The sequence below is a fragment of the Rhamphochromis longiceps genome, linkage group LG20, assembly GCF_057381845.1.
Source record: "Rhamphochromis longiceps isolate RC_006_pf linkage group LG20, R_longiceps_female_GT1.1, whole genome shotgun sequence".
NCBI classification, from domain to species: domain Eukaryota; kingdom Metazoa; phylum Chordata; class Actinopteri; order Cichliformes; family Cichlidae; genus Rhamphochromis; species Rhamphochromis longiceps.
Window position 1 is genome coordinate 38,264,791 of NC_140576.1, and position 16,556 is coordinate 38,281,346.

The window sequence follows — 16,556 nt, forward strand, 5'->3', positions numbered from 1 at the left end:
ACCATCAGAAACCATCAGAAACCAGCAGGTCAGTGACAGAGGAACCCACGCCGTGCTGCGTTCAGGGTCTGCTGTACATGTGTTAACTGATTTCCTGTTGGTGTGTCATAGCAGCTCTGAGATTACATCATGTGGTTAAAAACCGTTAATGTCAGAAACTCTGATGTATTAGTGTCAGTCTGCAAGTCCGTTTATTTGTCCTAAAACCTTGGGCTGTGCGACATGACAGCTCGACCTGTGTGAAGTGTTTCAGCGTCGTGTACCTGGAGTCGAGTGTTTTGACCGATGCATGAAACTTTTCATAACCAAACCATGTCCGTGCTACAGAGGTAGCCCCGGTTTAGGAATAAGGTCCTGGCTTTGTTTGGACTGGTCCTTCTGTTTGTCATCATTTCAGTTTATTTTGAAAAATCTCAACAGGATCTTCAGCTTTATTGTGAAAGGTTTATGTGGAAAATACTAAAGCAGACAGCAGAGCCGCACGCTGGGTTTACCGTCGTTATTTTAAATATAAGAGAACGTTAAGGAATTAACACCACAGTGACCATCAGAGCCACGAAAAATAAACCGTAAAAAAGTTTATTTTGCGACACCACGAAACAAACGATAGCGTAAAAATGAAACGACAGACGGTTTCACATCGTCATCTGATATCGTTATATCGAACAGCTCTACGAAGAACCGCCTTCTAACGAGGCGCCAAACTGCAGGACCTCTGATGTCCAGCAGAGGCAGCAGTCAGTCAGGCCCCATGTTTAAACTTTACAGCTCGCTGGCTGCGTCTCATTCCTTAACGCCTCATCAGGAAATAAGAACACGCCTTCTCCATGAACGCCGCAGCGCCGGGCTCATCAGCAGCGGAGTTAATCCTCCTGATCCCAGAACAGATCAGTCTCTGTTTAAAGACATGTAATCCTCTCTGCTGATCCCCCATCACACACACACACACACACACACACACTAAGACTTTGTGGCCGTGTTCGTCACTTCCTGTGAAAGTGTTCTGGCTCTCACACACAGACTCTGATAAAACTGTGTGATTATTACACATTTAAAGGAGCTGAGGCTCGTCAAACATGTCGAGCGTGTGCGTACAGCCACGCCTCCTGCCGCTCGTCTCAGGAGCAGAGACGGGACATCGGGAAGCGAGTGCAGGGATGTGATGGGTGGTAAGATGGACTGGATCGCTCACACGGTCTGCCACCTTCCCTTTGCTGATCGGGCTCGATTAATATTGCACGACGAGGACAGAGGAGAGAAAATACTGCGAGGCATCGCAGCAGCTCAGGTGCTGCGCATGAGCTGTCCACGTATCAGCTTAGCAGCACCACAGACTGTATATAAAAGATGCACACGCCCCAGGAGCCCTGCAGGGTCACCAGTTTGCTCGTTGGAGTTGGCGCAGGGACGACCTGTCTCCTCTCCTCTGTCTCCTCGTCCACCTTCTTTATTCCAGGTGTTCACTCCTAGTTTTGACTCCCTGATCATTATGAGCACAAAGAAAGTGACTAACAAAATAAAACAGGAAGTGACACAAGGAGGTGAGCAGCAATATACACAAACATGAAAGACCAAAGCGCAGACATGCTTTTATTTTGTTGACACTTCCTGTGTGTGACTGCAGGCTGCCGTGAGCAGCAGTGTGTTTGTCATCTTTCACGTGATTTTACTCATCGGTCGGTTTGTCCTGATGCGAGGCTTTTGCTTTGCTTTTTTCTGGGCGGAGCCACAACTTTGTTACTCGAGGACATGCAGCGTGGTGTACCGAAGTCTGTGGTCAGAGTTATTGCAGACCTTTACAGAGCAGGGAGTTATTTTGGGTGAACACTGGTCCCTCTGTACTGGCAGCAAGGCTGCCTTTGCTCCAGGCCTGCTCGCCATCTGACCCATGAACCTCCACGGCCTCCATCAGCTGCCCCGCCCACAGAGGGAAGTGAGTGAGAGGGGAAGCAAGAGGACCACACACCGGAGGACAGAGTGTGTGTGTCGTGCTGGCATGGTGGCTCGCTCGCTGGCGTTGTGCTCGTCCCATCCTATTAGCTGGTTGACTGAGTGCCCAGATCCTGCATTACTGCGCTGACTGTGGATTACGGCGTGACAGCTATTATCTCACCTCATTATCCTCCACGCCTGAGATGATGAATTTCATCATGGCGTAAAGGAGTGACCCGGGCTTTCCCCCACCAGTGGGTTTGTGTAATTCACTCAGTGGAAAACTGGAGCAGTGATGCTAAATATTTCATCCGCGTTTGGATCGGTGCCACCATTAAAGGCAGAAGACACCATCATCCATTAATTCTTAATGACAGCTCGCGCGTGCGCACACACACACACACACACACACACACACACACTGCAGCTGCAGGCAGGACTGTGGATTATTTTCAGTTCAGAAAGTTTCATGTTTTTCATTTGAGATGATTAAATCTGTGAACACGCGTCGACCTGCAGAGCACCCAAACCTGCAGTTTTGCTGACGTCCAGCAGAAGCAGCAGAGAGTCAGACCCCATGTTAAACATGTTTACAGCCTGACACAAGAACTGATTGGTCTGCAGATAACATCGTCCTTTATGACACCTGTACAGAGGTGATTGGGGGCGTGGCCTCTGACTGACAGGTGGGTGGTGACGTGTGCAGCTGTAGCTGCTAGCGGTGTGCTAGGCTGAACTGGACCTCTGTGCTAACCTTTTGGAGCATTTTTAATGACATCATGTGACCAATAATATGGCTGCTGTGAGGTCACTGTACTAACAGAGGGCCCAAGAAGGCGGAGCTTCAGGTTTGTGAGTGATATTTGGGGATTTTCATTGGATATTACTGTTTAGCAGGTATGCTCCTGTACAGTATATGCCAACCACTCTAGCTAGCATTAGCTGATAACGTAGCACCCTGTCATCAAATAGTCACTCCATAAAAACCCTTCGAGTAGACGGTAGACCATCTTTAATATACAGTATATGATCCTGAGCTACTGTGAGAGTGTCATCACAAACTCATTCACAAACGCTCATTGATTTAACATGAGTTCAGAATGTAAACATAATCATGGAGTTCTCCTCACTTTAACCTACTGAGTCATCTTCCTGTCTGTGCTGAAACAGGGAGGATCCATGAGGCTGACGCTCCTCATCTGGGTGCTGTATTGTGTAGCATGATGCTGCATGTGATGCATCCCCCCAAACACACACACATGTTTGGGTATCCAGTGTCCGACCCTCGTGACGGTTTGGGTGTCTCTGAGCGGCACAGAGAGCCAGTGTGCATGTGCGAGCCTCTGCAGGGCACAGAGAGCACACGCTACAGTGTTGGCTAACAAAGGACGCGTGTCTGTGTGTTAGCAGTGGCAGGCTGTGACAGCCGTGTCTTTGTTACTCCTCTGCTGACTCTACCATCCTCCTATTCTGCTCTGCACCCAATACACACACACACACACACACACTGCTGTTGGTTCTCGTCCTGTTTAGGGATGGGTACCGGTGTCCGGTGCCATAATGGCACCTGTTCTGACATAAACGGTAGTAACCAGACCGAAAAGCAGCGCACATTTCGGTGCTTTTTTTTCCTGAGATGTCACACACTTTGGATCCTAGCCATTCATTTTACATTTCCAAGGATAGTAGGCGGGCCCAGGTACGTCCGTTCTTTTAGAGCAGAGCTACAGATTAAAAACACCCAAGGCGAAGCAGTCAAAAGTCTGGCTGTACTTCACAGCAAAAGATGCAAACTCAGCAGCAACAAGTGCTTTAAGCTGATACTGTGATACTGTCAAAGGAGGTAACACCTCAAATCCGATGACACACCTGGCGACGCATAGCGTTTTGATAAAAGCCGAGAAATGCGCCGTATTTGATAGCTTGCTGCGAGACCTCACACCGAGCACATCTACTGCGGGTGTGGTGCCTGTTATCGGACCCGGAGTTAGCAACATCCCCCAAAAACCCGAAAAATAGAGTCCTGGGCCCTAGCCCTGCCAGTGTAGCAGAAATGATGAGGATGATGATGCAGCAGCAGCCGTTCTTCTCTGCGTGAGTAGCTTCATGTTGTTCGTGTGTAATTTACGTTGAGAAGGCTAACCACGCTATTACATTAATGCATGTAAGGTGAACTAGCAAACACCATCATAGCTACATGCGGCTGTCTTCTTGTTTGATGGCAGATACTCCCTTCACCCTGGCCAAAAAGGCTAAAATGACCAAAGAAAAAGTGGAAAACAGTTAAACATGAGAGGTTTTTGGACAAAGTTTGTGTTTTTTCCATTGTTTAAGCACTGCTTCCAGCCAAGAGTGATACCATATATGCCCCATAGCTGCAGAAAAGGCTAACATTGTTATCTTAGCACCGGCACCGTTTCAAAAGTACCGGTTTGGAACTGGTATCGGATAAAACCTAAACGATACCCATTCCTAGTCCTGTTGTCAGGTGGTTCCTCGCTCAGATGTGGGAATCTTCTCTGATGAGATGGTGGCAGGTTTTCTGTTTGTGATGTCATGCTGTGGAGCTGGTGGAGGCAGAAACTGGAGAATGGAAAGGGCATCACTGGTTTCCAATCTGAAGGGTTACAGGTTGCTAACTATGGCTTTGTGACCTCTGGGACGTGCATGTTATGGTTTTTGATGTTCTAGTTTGTGCGTCTGACTAAACGTGTGAGGCTCTGTGCAGGCGTCCTCGTGCCTCTCAGCTTCTGGGACCTTTCATGTTTCTCCTACATGTGTGAGGAGGTCAGAAGGTCATGAGACTGGTCCTGCTTGCTCTGGATGTACCCAGACTTTCTTGGTGGGGTATTCGGGTTCCATCATCCAGTGACCGTCAATGGAGCAGTTCAGGTGTGGCTCATATGGAAAAAGTCCCCACTTCAGGTTGGAGGACGCTGTTGAAGGTGGAGGTGAAGCTGCTCGATCTTCCCGTCGGCTGTGGGTCTGAGAGTGTCCTCAGAGGAGAGCTGCTGCTCCAGCACACCGAAGGGAACGAATGCTGGACACCACCCAGGTGAAGCGCTTCAGGTATATCCTACCTATAAAGACCCGGGTCAGACTCAGGGAGACGCCTGTCTCCTCACAGAGGAGCTGGAGGTGGATGCGAGGCTGTCCTGAGACCAGGCATGGGTGGATGCAAGCTCGCTGCTGTGACTCGGCAGAGTGTCTGTAAGACATGAAGCTCCATGCTGTTCATGGAGGCCATGAATTCCTCGTTAAGGGTCCACCCATCACGTCTCAGCTGCCATGCTCTTATGACTGACAGGTGGGAACCCCACCCAGCTCCTCCTGATGTCCACGTTCATGACAGAACCGAGCCCTGCAGGACAGAATCTCCATCACTTCTCCTCCTCCGCCTCATTAGGGCTAAGGTGTCAGTGACAGAGCTTCAGCAGGAGGAAGAAGAGTGGAGGACAAACAGCCGAGAGATGAAACCAAGGCTCAAACAAATCTGAGCGATGAGCGGCAGAAAGCGATGCGGTTCCCCTGACGGTCGGAGCTGCGTCCCTCCATCACCATCCATCTCACTGATCGGGCTTTTAGCTGTCGCTCCTCTCTGTGCTCGTCTTTTAAAACACATCATCCATCTCCAGCCGCCTTCCTGTTTCCAGTGCCGCCGCCCTAAAGAGCAGTTTAATGTCTTCATGCTGTTTTCCATTTGCTCTGATTTTATAGGTCAGGGAGGAAGCGACGGTCTGTCAGACGCGCCGATGCCCGAGATGTGGCTCCAGTGAATGATGACGACCGCTTTGATGTGTGATTGCACAACGGCATGTGCTTCTGACGGCCCGTCAAATAATAATGCTGTTTTATCAAAGCTGCCCCTCCCCTCTACCCGTGGGGCGTCATTATTGGACACTGACTTGACCCCACAGCAACGACCCTTCCTGACCCCAAGCTTCAGGACAGAGAGCGTCCCGGGTGCACAGGTCCCTGCAGGCTGGGTCTCCTCATCTTTGTCTGTATTTCCACAGACACAGTGTGGCTGCTTCAGTTGATTCATGTCTCTGTAAAGATCGTCATACGTGTGCCTGACAGTGGATCTTTTACAGAGTTGAAAGCAACTAGAAATAAGCCTGAGGTTGATATGCTCTGATTGTTCTTGGTCATATTTTAGACATGATGAAGTGTATGTGCAGTAATCCCTGTGTGATGGGAAAGCCCCGCCCACCTGCTGCTCAAACTGAGGGGCAAGCATTCAGAAGAAAAGGGGAGGAGCCAGAGGGCCTGGTCATGTGGAGACTGCTTTTAGTTGTTGTCAGATTTGACCCTGCTGGACAAACTCGTCCATGTGAAGGTTCATTAGTGGTGTGAACTCCTCCCACCACCAAGATAACCAACAAATCACAACAAAACAGCTGGATGATAAAATAATAATAAGAAGAATAAATCCTTCATCTGAGTTACAAACAAAACTGAGAAAGGCTTCAGTGAAAGGAAGGAACACAGAAGTAGCTTGTTACTGATGTGTTGATTGATGAATACGTTTATTTACCGTGAATAAAACACCGAGCAGTAAAGGAGGGTGTGGGAGGGTCTGTAGACTGTGGGACAACAGGAGGGAGGAATCTGTTCATTTCTCACGTTTGGCCTTCCATAGAACTGTGTGTGTCTGAGTGTGTGTGTGTGTGTGTGTGTCTGAGTGTGAGTGTGTGTGTGTGTGTGTGTCTGTGTGTGTGTGTCTCTGTGTGTGTGTCTGTGTGAGTGTGTGTGTGTGTCTGTGTGAGTGCGTGTGTGTGTGTCTGTGTGTGTGTGTGTGTCTGTGTGTGTGTGTGTGTGTCTGTGTGAGTGTGTGTGTGTGTCTGTGTGAGTGCGTGTGTGTGTGTCTGTGTGAGTGAGTGTGTGTGTCTGTGAGTGTGTGTCTGTGTGAGTGTGTGTGTGTGTCTGTGTGAGTGTGTGTGTGTGTCTGTGTGAGTGTGTGAGTGAGTGTGTGTGTCTGTGAGTGTGTGTGTGTGTGAGTGTGTGTGTGTGTCTGTGTGAGTGTGTGTGTGTGTGTGTGTGTCTGTGTGAGTGTGTGTGTGTGTGTGTGTGTGTGTGTCTCTGTGTGTGTGTCAGCTGGTCCTGTCAGTGGGAGCGTTGCTGTCATCACCAACATTGCAGTGGATGGTGGGTGGGGTGGGGAGTGTTGCTATGAAGATGCTTGGTGGGGCAGGGCGTCGCCGGGCGTCAGGCGCTGAGAACTAGTGTGCAGCTCTTGCTGCGTCTTAGCGGGATAATCCAGTGTAATCCCACGCAGGGGAGTCACGGCCCACCACCTCCTCCTCTTCCTCCTTTCTTTCTGTCTCCCTCCTCCTCCCCTGGGACAGGTGGCTGAGGAGGAAGAGGAGGAGTGAAGGAATTAGCATCTGTTACCGCTCTCCCTCAGGTCGGCTCCTCTGAGGGGAGCACGGGGCGAGGACAGCCTCTCGCTGCCGCTGTGAAGAAAAGCCTCAAATGAAAACTGACAGGAAATCATCTACTTCAGGAAATGACCCATTGCAGCCCCCCACCCTCTCCACCGCTGCCTCTCCCTCCATCATCTACTTCTCTGAACCGGTCTCCCTTTTGCTCCCGTTTCCTGGCGTCTCTCTGGTTCTCCTCCCCTGCTCGTGCTCCTCCTCCTCTCTTTGGTGTGGAGCCTGCTAATGACGCCAAAATCAATGCAGTGCTGCTAACAGCTGACAGATAATTGTGTAAACGTAGAAAGGAAAACGCGCTCGCAGTGTTTGTGTGAGCGTCTGCATCCAGCTCATCGTCAGGGTGGAGCATAAACATGGGCTGTGGAGGGTCTGTAGGCTGTGGCAGGGTCTGTAGACTGTGGAGGGTCTTTGGGCTGTGGAGGGTCTGTAGACTGTGGAGGGTCTTTGGGCTGTGGAGGGTCTGTAGGCTGTGGGAGGGTCTGTAGACTGTGGGAGGGTCTGTGGGCTGTGGCAGGGTCTGTAGACTGTGGAGGGTCTTTGGGCTGTGGAGGGTCTGTAGGCTGTGGGAGGGTCTGTAGACTGTGGGAGGGTCTGTGGGCTGTGGCAGGGTCTGTAGACTGTGGAGGGTCTTTGGGCTGTGGAGGGTCTGTAGGCTGTGGCAGGGTCTGTAGACTGTGGAGGGTCTTTGGGCTGTGGAGGGTCTGTAGGCTGTGGAGGGTCTGTAGGCTGTGGCAGGGTCTGTAGACTGTGGAGGGTCTTTGGGCTGTGGAGGGTCTGTGGGCTGTGGGAGGGTCTGTAGACTGTGGGAGGGTCTGTAGACTGTGGAGGGTCTTTGGGCTGTGGAGGGTCTGTAGGCTGTGGAGGGTCTGTAGGCTGTGGCAGGGTCTGTAGACTGTGGAGGGTCTTTGGGCTGTGGAGGGTCTGTAGGCTGTGGAGGGTCTGTGGGCTGTGGGAGGGTCTGTAGACTGTGGGAGGGTCTGTAGGCTGTGGAGGGTCTGTGGGCTGTGGAGGGTCTGTAGGCTGTGGAGGGTCTGTAGACTGTGGGAGGGTCTGTGGGCTGTGGCAGGGTCTGTAGACTGTGGAGGGTCTTTGGGCTGTGGAGGGTCTGTGGGCTGTGGGAGGGTCTGTAGACTGTGGAGGGTCTTTGGGCTGTGGAGGGTCTGTAGGCTGTGGGAGGGTCTGTAGACTGTGGGAGGGTCTGTGGGCTGTGGCAGGGTCTGTAGACTGTGGAGGGTCTTTGGGCTGTGGAGGGTCTGTGGGCTGTGGGAGGGTCTGTAGACTGTGGGAGGGTCTTTGGGCTATGGGAGGGTCTGTGGGCTGTGGCGGGTCTGTAGGTGTGGGAGGGTCTTTGGGCTGTGGGAGGGTCTGTAGGCTGTGGGAGGGTCTGTGGGCTGTGGAGGGTCTGTCGACTGTGGGAGGGTCTGTAGGCTGTGGAAGGGTCTTTGGGCTGTGGAGGGTCTGTAGACTGTGGGAGGGTCTGTAGGCTGTGGGAGGGTCTTTGGGCTGTGGAGGGTCTTTGGGCTGTGGAGGGTCTGTCGACTGTGGGAGGGTCTGTGGGCTGTGGGAGGGTCTGTAGACTGTGGGAGGGTCTGTGGGCTGTGGAGGGTCTGTAGACTGTGGGAGGGTCTGTGGGCTGTGGAGGGTCTGTAGACTGTGGGAGGGTCTGTGGGCTGTGGGAGAGTCTGTGGGCTGTGGAGGGTCTGTGTGTGACAGGTGTGGATGTCTGGGACGTCTTCACACCGCTGTCATAGATCATGTCGGATCCACAGCAGCTTGCTGCTAAACTCCAGAGGATGTGATGCAAAGAGACTTTCTAATTATTAAACGGCGCTCGAGGCGGATAACGAGACGCTTCACGTCGAGGGCTAAAATGTTCCACACGCCGAAGCACAAAGGCGTTTCTGCTTTACCCTCCATGATGTCGCCTCAGTCAGCGGCCGTTTCTTCACATTCTGCGATGCTCCATCCTTGAGCCTCGGTATGAGCAACACAGTAAAACCCGCGTGGGGTTTCGAGCCCTGCGTTTGTCCCTGCTCCACGTCCTGTGGTGGAAAACAGGACGTTTTGCACGCCATAAATCCACAAAAGCGCACGCTGGCGGTGGCGCGCATTTCCAGGTCAGCTGATGCAGCATTGTCCTCCCCCTGCTCCTCCTCCATGCACCTCCCGTGGATTCAGACTCAAACAGTACCAGACTGTCAAACTCGTGGTTCACCTGTGCGCTCCTCTCAGAGGTGTGTGTTAATGATGCGAGGAGACATTTGTCCCTCGGCCTAACGCTTGGCGCTGATATGCATCACAGCGGCTTCACCGCGCGGGGGGGGGTGATGGAGGAGAAGCAAGGGGAGGTGGAAGTCCTTGAGTTCCTTGAGGAACAAACCCCGCTGAGCCTGAAGGTGCAGGCTTCACAGCGGCGTTTAGTGACTATAGCTCGACCCTCGTCTTCCTCATCTTCTTCCCATCCTGTCTGACCTCTAACCTGTTTCCTCCGCAGAGGGTGCAGGTGTACTGCTGCCAGGTCAAAGTTCAGTCACAGCTGCCTTATTTTCAGAACATACAGTCAAATAGGCTCTTTTACATCCTTCAAAATAAGATAAGAGACACTTTATTCGTCCACATAAAGAACGGCCGAGCTCGGAAACAGGGCTGTTCTCTGTGTACCTGCTCGTTAAGCTCGTTATGACAAAGTTGTCTTTAAGCTGGAGGAGCACAGGCAGCTTGTTTCAGACAGCTGCAGGATCAGGGAAAGAAGGGTTATTTTGAGCTGTGAGTCCTGCAAAGCTTCTCTGAATAGTCAAAAAGGAGCTTTAAGTGTCACAATAAAAGCATGTTAGAGTGTTTGAGATGGAAACGAGAACGATAAGAAGGTTGCTGGTTCAAAACCTGTCCTGGTTTCCTCCGGGGATTCCAGTTTCCTGTCGTCAGTGCAAGTCGGATGAAAATGCGACTTGGAAATGTGAGTTTAAGTATTTAGTGAAGAAAACGCTTCTGGGAATGTGTCTGTAGCTGTGGGTTGGACTCCTCCTCCTGCTGTTGGCTGTAAGGAGCAAATACTGATGTATCTGAAACTGAACGCTCCACCAGGAACACTGGACTGTTTCCGTACACGAGTCTCAGCCGTTAAATCTTTGGGTCTTTCAAAGCAAACATCTCCACAGACGGCGGCACTGTCTCAGTGTTTACAGGGATCCAGAGAGGGGGAGGAGTTTCAGTGTGCTCAGGATTGGCACAACAGACGGATGAAGGAGGGGAAGATAGAGAGAGGGAGGACCACTCCCTGTTCAGCCAGTGTGGACAGAGAAGAGACCCGCTCACAGTATGGGGCTGGAGGGCTGGAGCAGGGATGAAGGGGTGTGGGGATGGTGGTCCGGCAGCTGAGGGGGATTTGTGAGGCAGCATCAGGAATTAGGCTGTCCTCCGTTTCCACACATGAATAGTCCTCACACACATAAACAAACAAACAGCGCCGGGCAGGCTTCCCCTCCCCTCCCCTCCCTGTTAGAGTGGTGCTGTGAGTCTAAATGCTGCGAGCTGATTGGTCAGTAAACTCCAACTTTGCTCCTTTCAGCTCCGCCTGGATAAGAAACGAAGTGATAAACAGTTTAAAGGACTCTCGCTCCTCCCCCTCCTGACCTCTCTGCTGCTGCACCTTCCTCCTTCACTCCCCCACCCCACCCTCCCTCTCCATGCAGCAGTTTGGGCTCCACCCCTCTGTCACCCCCAGCCCCCGCCCTGACCGACTGACACCACCTCCGCCGTCTCCACTCTCTCTGCCTCACAGTCCCTCCTCCTCCTCCTTTCCTGCTTCTCTCCATCCTTCAATTATCCGTAATTTTCCTCACTTTGCATCTTTTTCAGCTCGTTCAGACGCTCCGGCTCTTTCTCCTCCGCCGTCCTTTCGTCTCTAATTAAATCCCAAATTGGAGGAAAATGTAGGCTAATGTTTCAAATGTGGCTCCTTTGTGTGTCTGTGAGTGCGCTGAGCGATGAAAGGCCGGCGGTGCATCCATCCCGCCTGCACAAAGCAGTTATTCCACAATCACTTATTTAGGATCCCGTCGGCCTGAGCGGGGAAGGATAAGCGGCAGCGGGGCACAGATTCGTTTCTGTGAGCCCGACGCAGAGCTGCACTCCATCCTGCAGACCGCAGCGAGTCATGATTGTCAGCCACAGCTCACAGGAATGCAGGCGGTCTGCTTCGGTCACATCTGTGTTCTCACATTTCTGCTCGTCTTCATCTTTGACCCAGCAAACATGGACATGTTGTGGCTGTTGGTGTATGGAGGCCTAAAACAGCAAAAATGACATTAAACATGTCCTTGCACCAAACTGACACTAGGTGCAGGTGTTTGCGACACGTTGTTTATCATCTCTTTGCATTTTATTCTTTTTATTGTCCTCAGAATTAATCATTTTTATATTTTCCTTTTATGTTTTATCGCATGTATTCCTGCGTCGTTCGAGGCAGTGTGAGACTGGCTGTTGATTTATTGATTTAACAGCTGATGTAATGCAGGTGGAAATTTAAAAAAAAGAAAATGAATGGGGGATTAATTAAAAGGAAATATAAACAAAATGAAACAAATCAGTTTATCTCTCACTTGAATGAATTATTAAATGCCAACATTATTAATTGTACTCTTGTTGAGATTATTGGCTTATTAAGTTTTTAATCTACATGTTGGCAGTTTCACACCCCGGCCTGTCAGATGTTTGTGAGCTCAGGCTGCGGACTGTTTAAAACACTGTTTGTGACACTTTCTTCTCCTCTGGGGTCTTTGTGATGTCATAAAGCCCCACCTACCTGCTCTTTAAGCTTGTGTAAACGTTAAGTTAAAAGGAGAGGAGCTCAGGCAGCTTGTTTCAGACAGAGGCTCCAGGATCAGATAAAGAAGGATTATTTTGAGCGGTGAGTCCAAGAACAAAAAGAAGGAACGTATATGGTCTCGTATGAAGATGATGATGATGATGACGTAGGAGTATGAAGAGTCTGATGACTGCTCTGAGTTGATTCCAGCTCGTAGTTACCAGCTCCTCCCAGCTTCTCCCTGCGCTGCACCTGACCACACCTGTGTAAAGCTGATGGAGGCAGAGAGGTTTCATCACTGCAGCACTGAAACACTAAAGACAGCAGACTGACTCTGAGGGAGTCTCAAAGCCTGAGGTGGTTTTCTTCATGGAGCAGGGATGCCACCTGCTGGACAAGTGATGAGTTTCTGCTCTGGAAAGTGTCTTAATGTGAGATCTGTTCTATCAGTGACTGATTTATAGCAGTAGCTGTGTGTGTGTGTGTGTGTGTGTGTGTGTGTGTGTGTGTGTGTGTGTGTGTGTGTGTGTGTGTGTGTGTGTGTGGGTCAAACACACTGCACTGTGATGCTGCACAGATCTGTGATTGATTCGTTGACATTTGGTTGGCCAATGAGTGATCAGTGTCACAGTTAGACCCGCCCCCACACTCACATTCAGTTTAATGAAACGATGCAGCACGTCGCCACAAACCAGCAGGTCACATGACACACGTGTTTGCTACTGTGTGTGGGGCGGGGTCAGGTTGGAGCCTCTGGTGGACGTTAGAGGAACTGCAGCTTTTATGGGAACGTCGCTCTTCCTGTGAGAGGTGGCGTCTTTGTGTGAACCAAACTCGTGAAAGTCATCAGTGAACGCTGTCAGTCTGACCTTTAACCCTCCCGTGTCTCTTCTTTCAGATGATTCGTCCTCAGAGAGCGGCAGTGGAAACGGCCTGCCCGCCCTGACCCCTCCCTCCTCTGCTGTGACAGATGGCGCCGTGGTCAGGGAAACTGAGGTTGTGAATGGAAACGGTGGCCCCGCCCCTCTCGACTTCAGCAGGCCCACTTCCTCTTCCTCATCCTCTGAGGACCAGCAGCCGATCAACCTGAGTGACCCGCCTCCTCAGCGCCTGCCTCTGCCCACCTCACACCTGCCCATCACTGTCTCAGCGGCGGCCGCGGCGCTGCTCGGCGCGCTCCATCCCAGCGCGCCCGAGGAGCTCCGCAGGAAGTACCCACTGGCTGCCAAACCTCCTCTAGCTCCACATCCCGCCCTGCCGCTGCCCCTGCCGCACACACACGCTCCTCACAATGCACACGCCCCCAACACGCAGTCACACACACACGCGACCGAGCTGCGACTGGACCGCGACGGCAGGGAATATGGCGGCAAGGTGAGACACAAGCCTCCTGTACCTCTGTAGCTCTATTTAATTCCGGCGTTTTCCCGATCGTGGAACGCTCCATCAGGAAGATGGAGACGTTCTGTGTCGTCGTGCTTCTGCACGCTACGACTTCAAAAACTTGTTCTTTTAGCGTCTCTTTTATTGAGAAAGCATAACAGTCGTTTCTACATTTTACTTTTGCTTTCACATTTTTAAAAAGAACTTGGGTAAAGGGGTAGCAGGGCAGGCAGGTTAGCATCATATTATTGAAATGGGAAACTCAGAGCATCAACATAAAAGAAATCATGGTTCATAAAAAATCACACCTCACAGGCTTAACATATTCTGTCCGTTTAGGCCACAGGTGTTGAACCCCAGGCCTCGAGGGCCTGCAGGTTTAGATGTGTCCTCGATCCAACACAGCTGATTTAAACGGCTAAATCACCTCCTCAGCATATTCTGAAGTTGTCCAGAGGCCTGGGAATGAACTAAGCATTTGATTCAGGTGTGCTGACCCAGGGTGAGATCTAAAACCTGCAGGACGCCGGCCCTCGAGGCCTGGAGTTGGACACCCCTGATTTAGACCATGGCTGTATCCCAATTCAGGGTCTGCAACCTTAAAGTACGCAGCCTCAACGATCCTCAAGGGCCGCGTACTCAAAGACCGCTAAGGCCGGAAGTGCGAGGCTTGTGAAATGGGACGGTCTAGCCTCCGTTGTGCTGACCAGGTTGCCTAGCAACCATGATACTAACCACTGGAAACATGTCATACAGCTGTGTTTGACAGAAATGAAGGAGAAAATCTTTTGTTCGTGTGTTTCTTTCTACATGAGCTTTGATCATTCTCTGTAGGATTAAGCTCAGCTATTGAACGGCGTATATTTAAAGGCTTTAAAACCAAGTTAGTACAAACGTCACTGATGTCACATGACTTTGTGTGGCCAACAGTAATGTTTAATGTTCTTCGTTATTAAACATTTGCACATAAATAAGCGACATAATATTCAGTACTTAATTAAAGTTTACTCTTCGGCCGCCCCTTATCGGTTTTTTTTTCGGCAAAATTATCCACACCCATCGCCGCGCTATGCATTCTGGGATATATTGGGCCATGAAGTCTACACCGCCACGTCCTTAAAATTCAGGGAAATGAAGGACGCATTTGAGGGCCGCATTTCGAGCAGCCTTTGAATTGGGACAGCCTTCGTCGCGTCGCTGTGACGTAATCGGCCTTAAAATGCGGCCTTTAAGGCTGCAGACCCTGGATTGGGATACAGCCCATGTTCTGTAGACAGTATCCCTCTGAAGTTTAAGAGAAAATGACAGTTTTCCCATGGTATAGATCTCTTGTACAGAATGTGGTTCAGGCTTAAGCCATCTCCTCGTAACAGGCTTTTTACTCGCAGCCATACAAAAGTCTTCTATGATTAGATTAATTTATCCACTGGTGTGTTACACAAAAATATGGTTTCAAAGGTTAAAGGAAAAACAAATGACAACACATTTTGTAGATGTTCGTGGATTAGTGCTGGCGACTATCTTTGCAATCCCAAAAGATTTGGAAACGGTTAGCTCCATCTCGCCCACATCTCCAACAAGTGTCGCAGTTCCCCGATATCTTTGCTGAGCAGGGCTGATGAAAACTCTCGTAATGATTTTACAGCAGAACTCACGGCAAACACTGGACCCGGTGGTAGCCCACTGTGTCATGCAACACTCCTCTGTAATCGACAGGTTACCTTCTTTTCCCCACATTGCTTTCATATACAGAGAGCTGTGGTTTTTACACCGCAGGATGCTCTTATATCGTTTGGAAATCATTTTGCTTTGCGCTCCAGATTTGGTTAATGATAAAAATGTTTCTACAAACTGTAATTCGTTTAGGTTCACTTTTAAGTTTTGATTAAAATAATTTCTGGCCTGTAGAAATCTAAAGAAGTCGTCTGAGCCTAAATCATGTTTGCTCCTTTCAAAGCTTTGAAATGCCTCCTTGTGGACGAATGAATAATAATTAGTTATACCTTTTCAAATCCAGTTCTTGAATCTATTATCGTACTGATTCGGGGAAAATCTGAATCACATGCTCACCATCAAAGCTTAGAGGCAAATTCTGATGACTTCTTTCAGAGCAGATGTGATTATTTGTAGTATGGGTTCATCTGCCATGTCTGTTTTGTTCTGTAACTTTATGTCCGATATTAAAGCTGTAACTGGTTTTCCTTCAACATCTTTCCATCCGGCGGAGTAATCTGGACAGCAGAGACATATCAGTGGTCTTAGCTGAGCTGCGCAGTAATATTCTCGTAGACAAGGAAGCCCACGACCTCCCTTTTCTTTCTTTGATTGGAGCGTTTATACTCGAGCTTTTTTCCCGTTCCAGATGTGTTTTGACAATATTCTGTCCCACGCCACAAACTGTTTTTGTGGCAGTCGGTAAAGACTGAAACAAATACAGGGAAGAATATTTAATCTGGTTGGTATTCCATCTTTGTCTGATTGTATGGATTCGTTTAGCGGGGCATAGTTGGCATTGAACATTTTGGTGACGTCACGACGCATTACCACCCATAGTAGCGATTCTTAATTTTGACTGGTGGTTCATAGTTTAAAGTTAATACCTGCATTTTGTTTACATTAACCTTGTATCCCGAAAAATGAAATACTTTTGTGTATTTTAGGTTTTTTCCCCAGAGTCTCCTTAGAAACTGTACCCTGATAGCAAAGCTGTGCTGGCTGCCTGTCTGCTGTTTACCTCAGCTGTAACTGTCGAGTGAGGAGCCTCCTGTGTACTTGCGAGGAACCCTTATTCATGTCAGGGGGCGGGGCTGCAGTGAGGAGGAGGAGGTTTTGTTAAGATGGCAGTGGCGTTGCCTCTTTCCAGAGGGCCTTTAAACTCAGCTTATCATGTGTCTGACACCAAATATATGAAGATTTCTGAGAAGAGTCCTCAGTGATGCATGAAGCTGAGCATCAGGAGTCCAAACCAGATTAGCAGCAGATTAATGGCTAAC

At 49.9% G+C, this 16,556-nt stretch overlaps 1 protein-coding gene across 4 annotated transcripts in view; it reads left to right on the forward strand.

Annotated features, from left to right (window-relative positions):
• The window catches only part of LOC146645937 (nucleolar protein 4-like), a 115,262-nt gene that overhangs the window by 83,388 nt on the left and 15,318 nt on the right, over positions 1 to 16,556 (forward strand). For all 4 annotated transcript variants that reach the window (XM_085393716.1, XM_085393717.1, XM_085393719.1 and 1 more), the window contains one exon: positions 13,079 to 13,554. In XM_085393716.1, the coding sequence (XP_085249842.1) occupies positions 13,079 to 13,554 (476 nt within the window). The remainder of the gene's footprint in view (positions 1 to 13,078; positions 13,555 to 16,556) is intronic.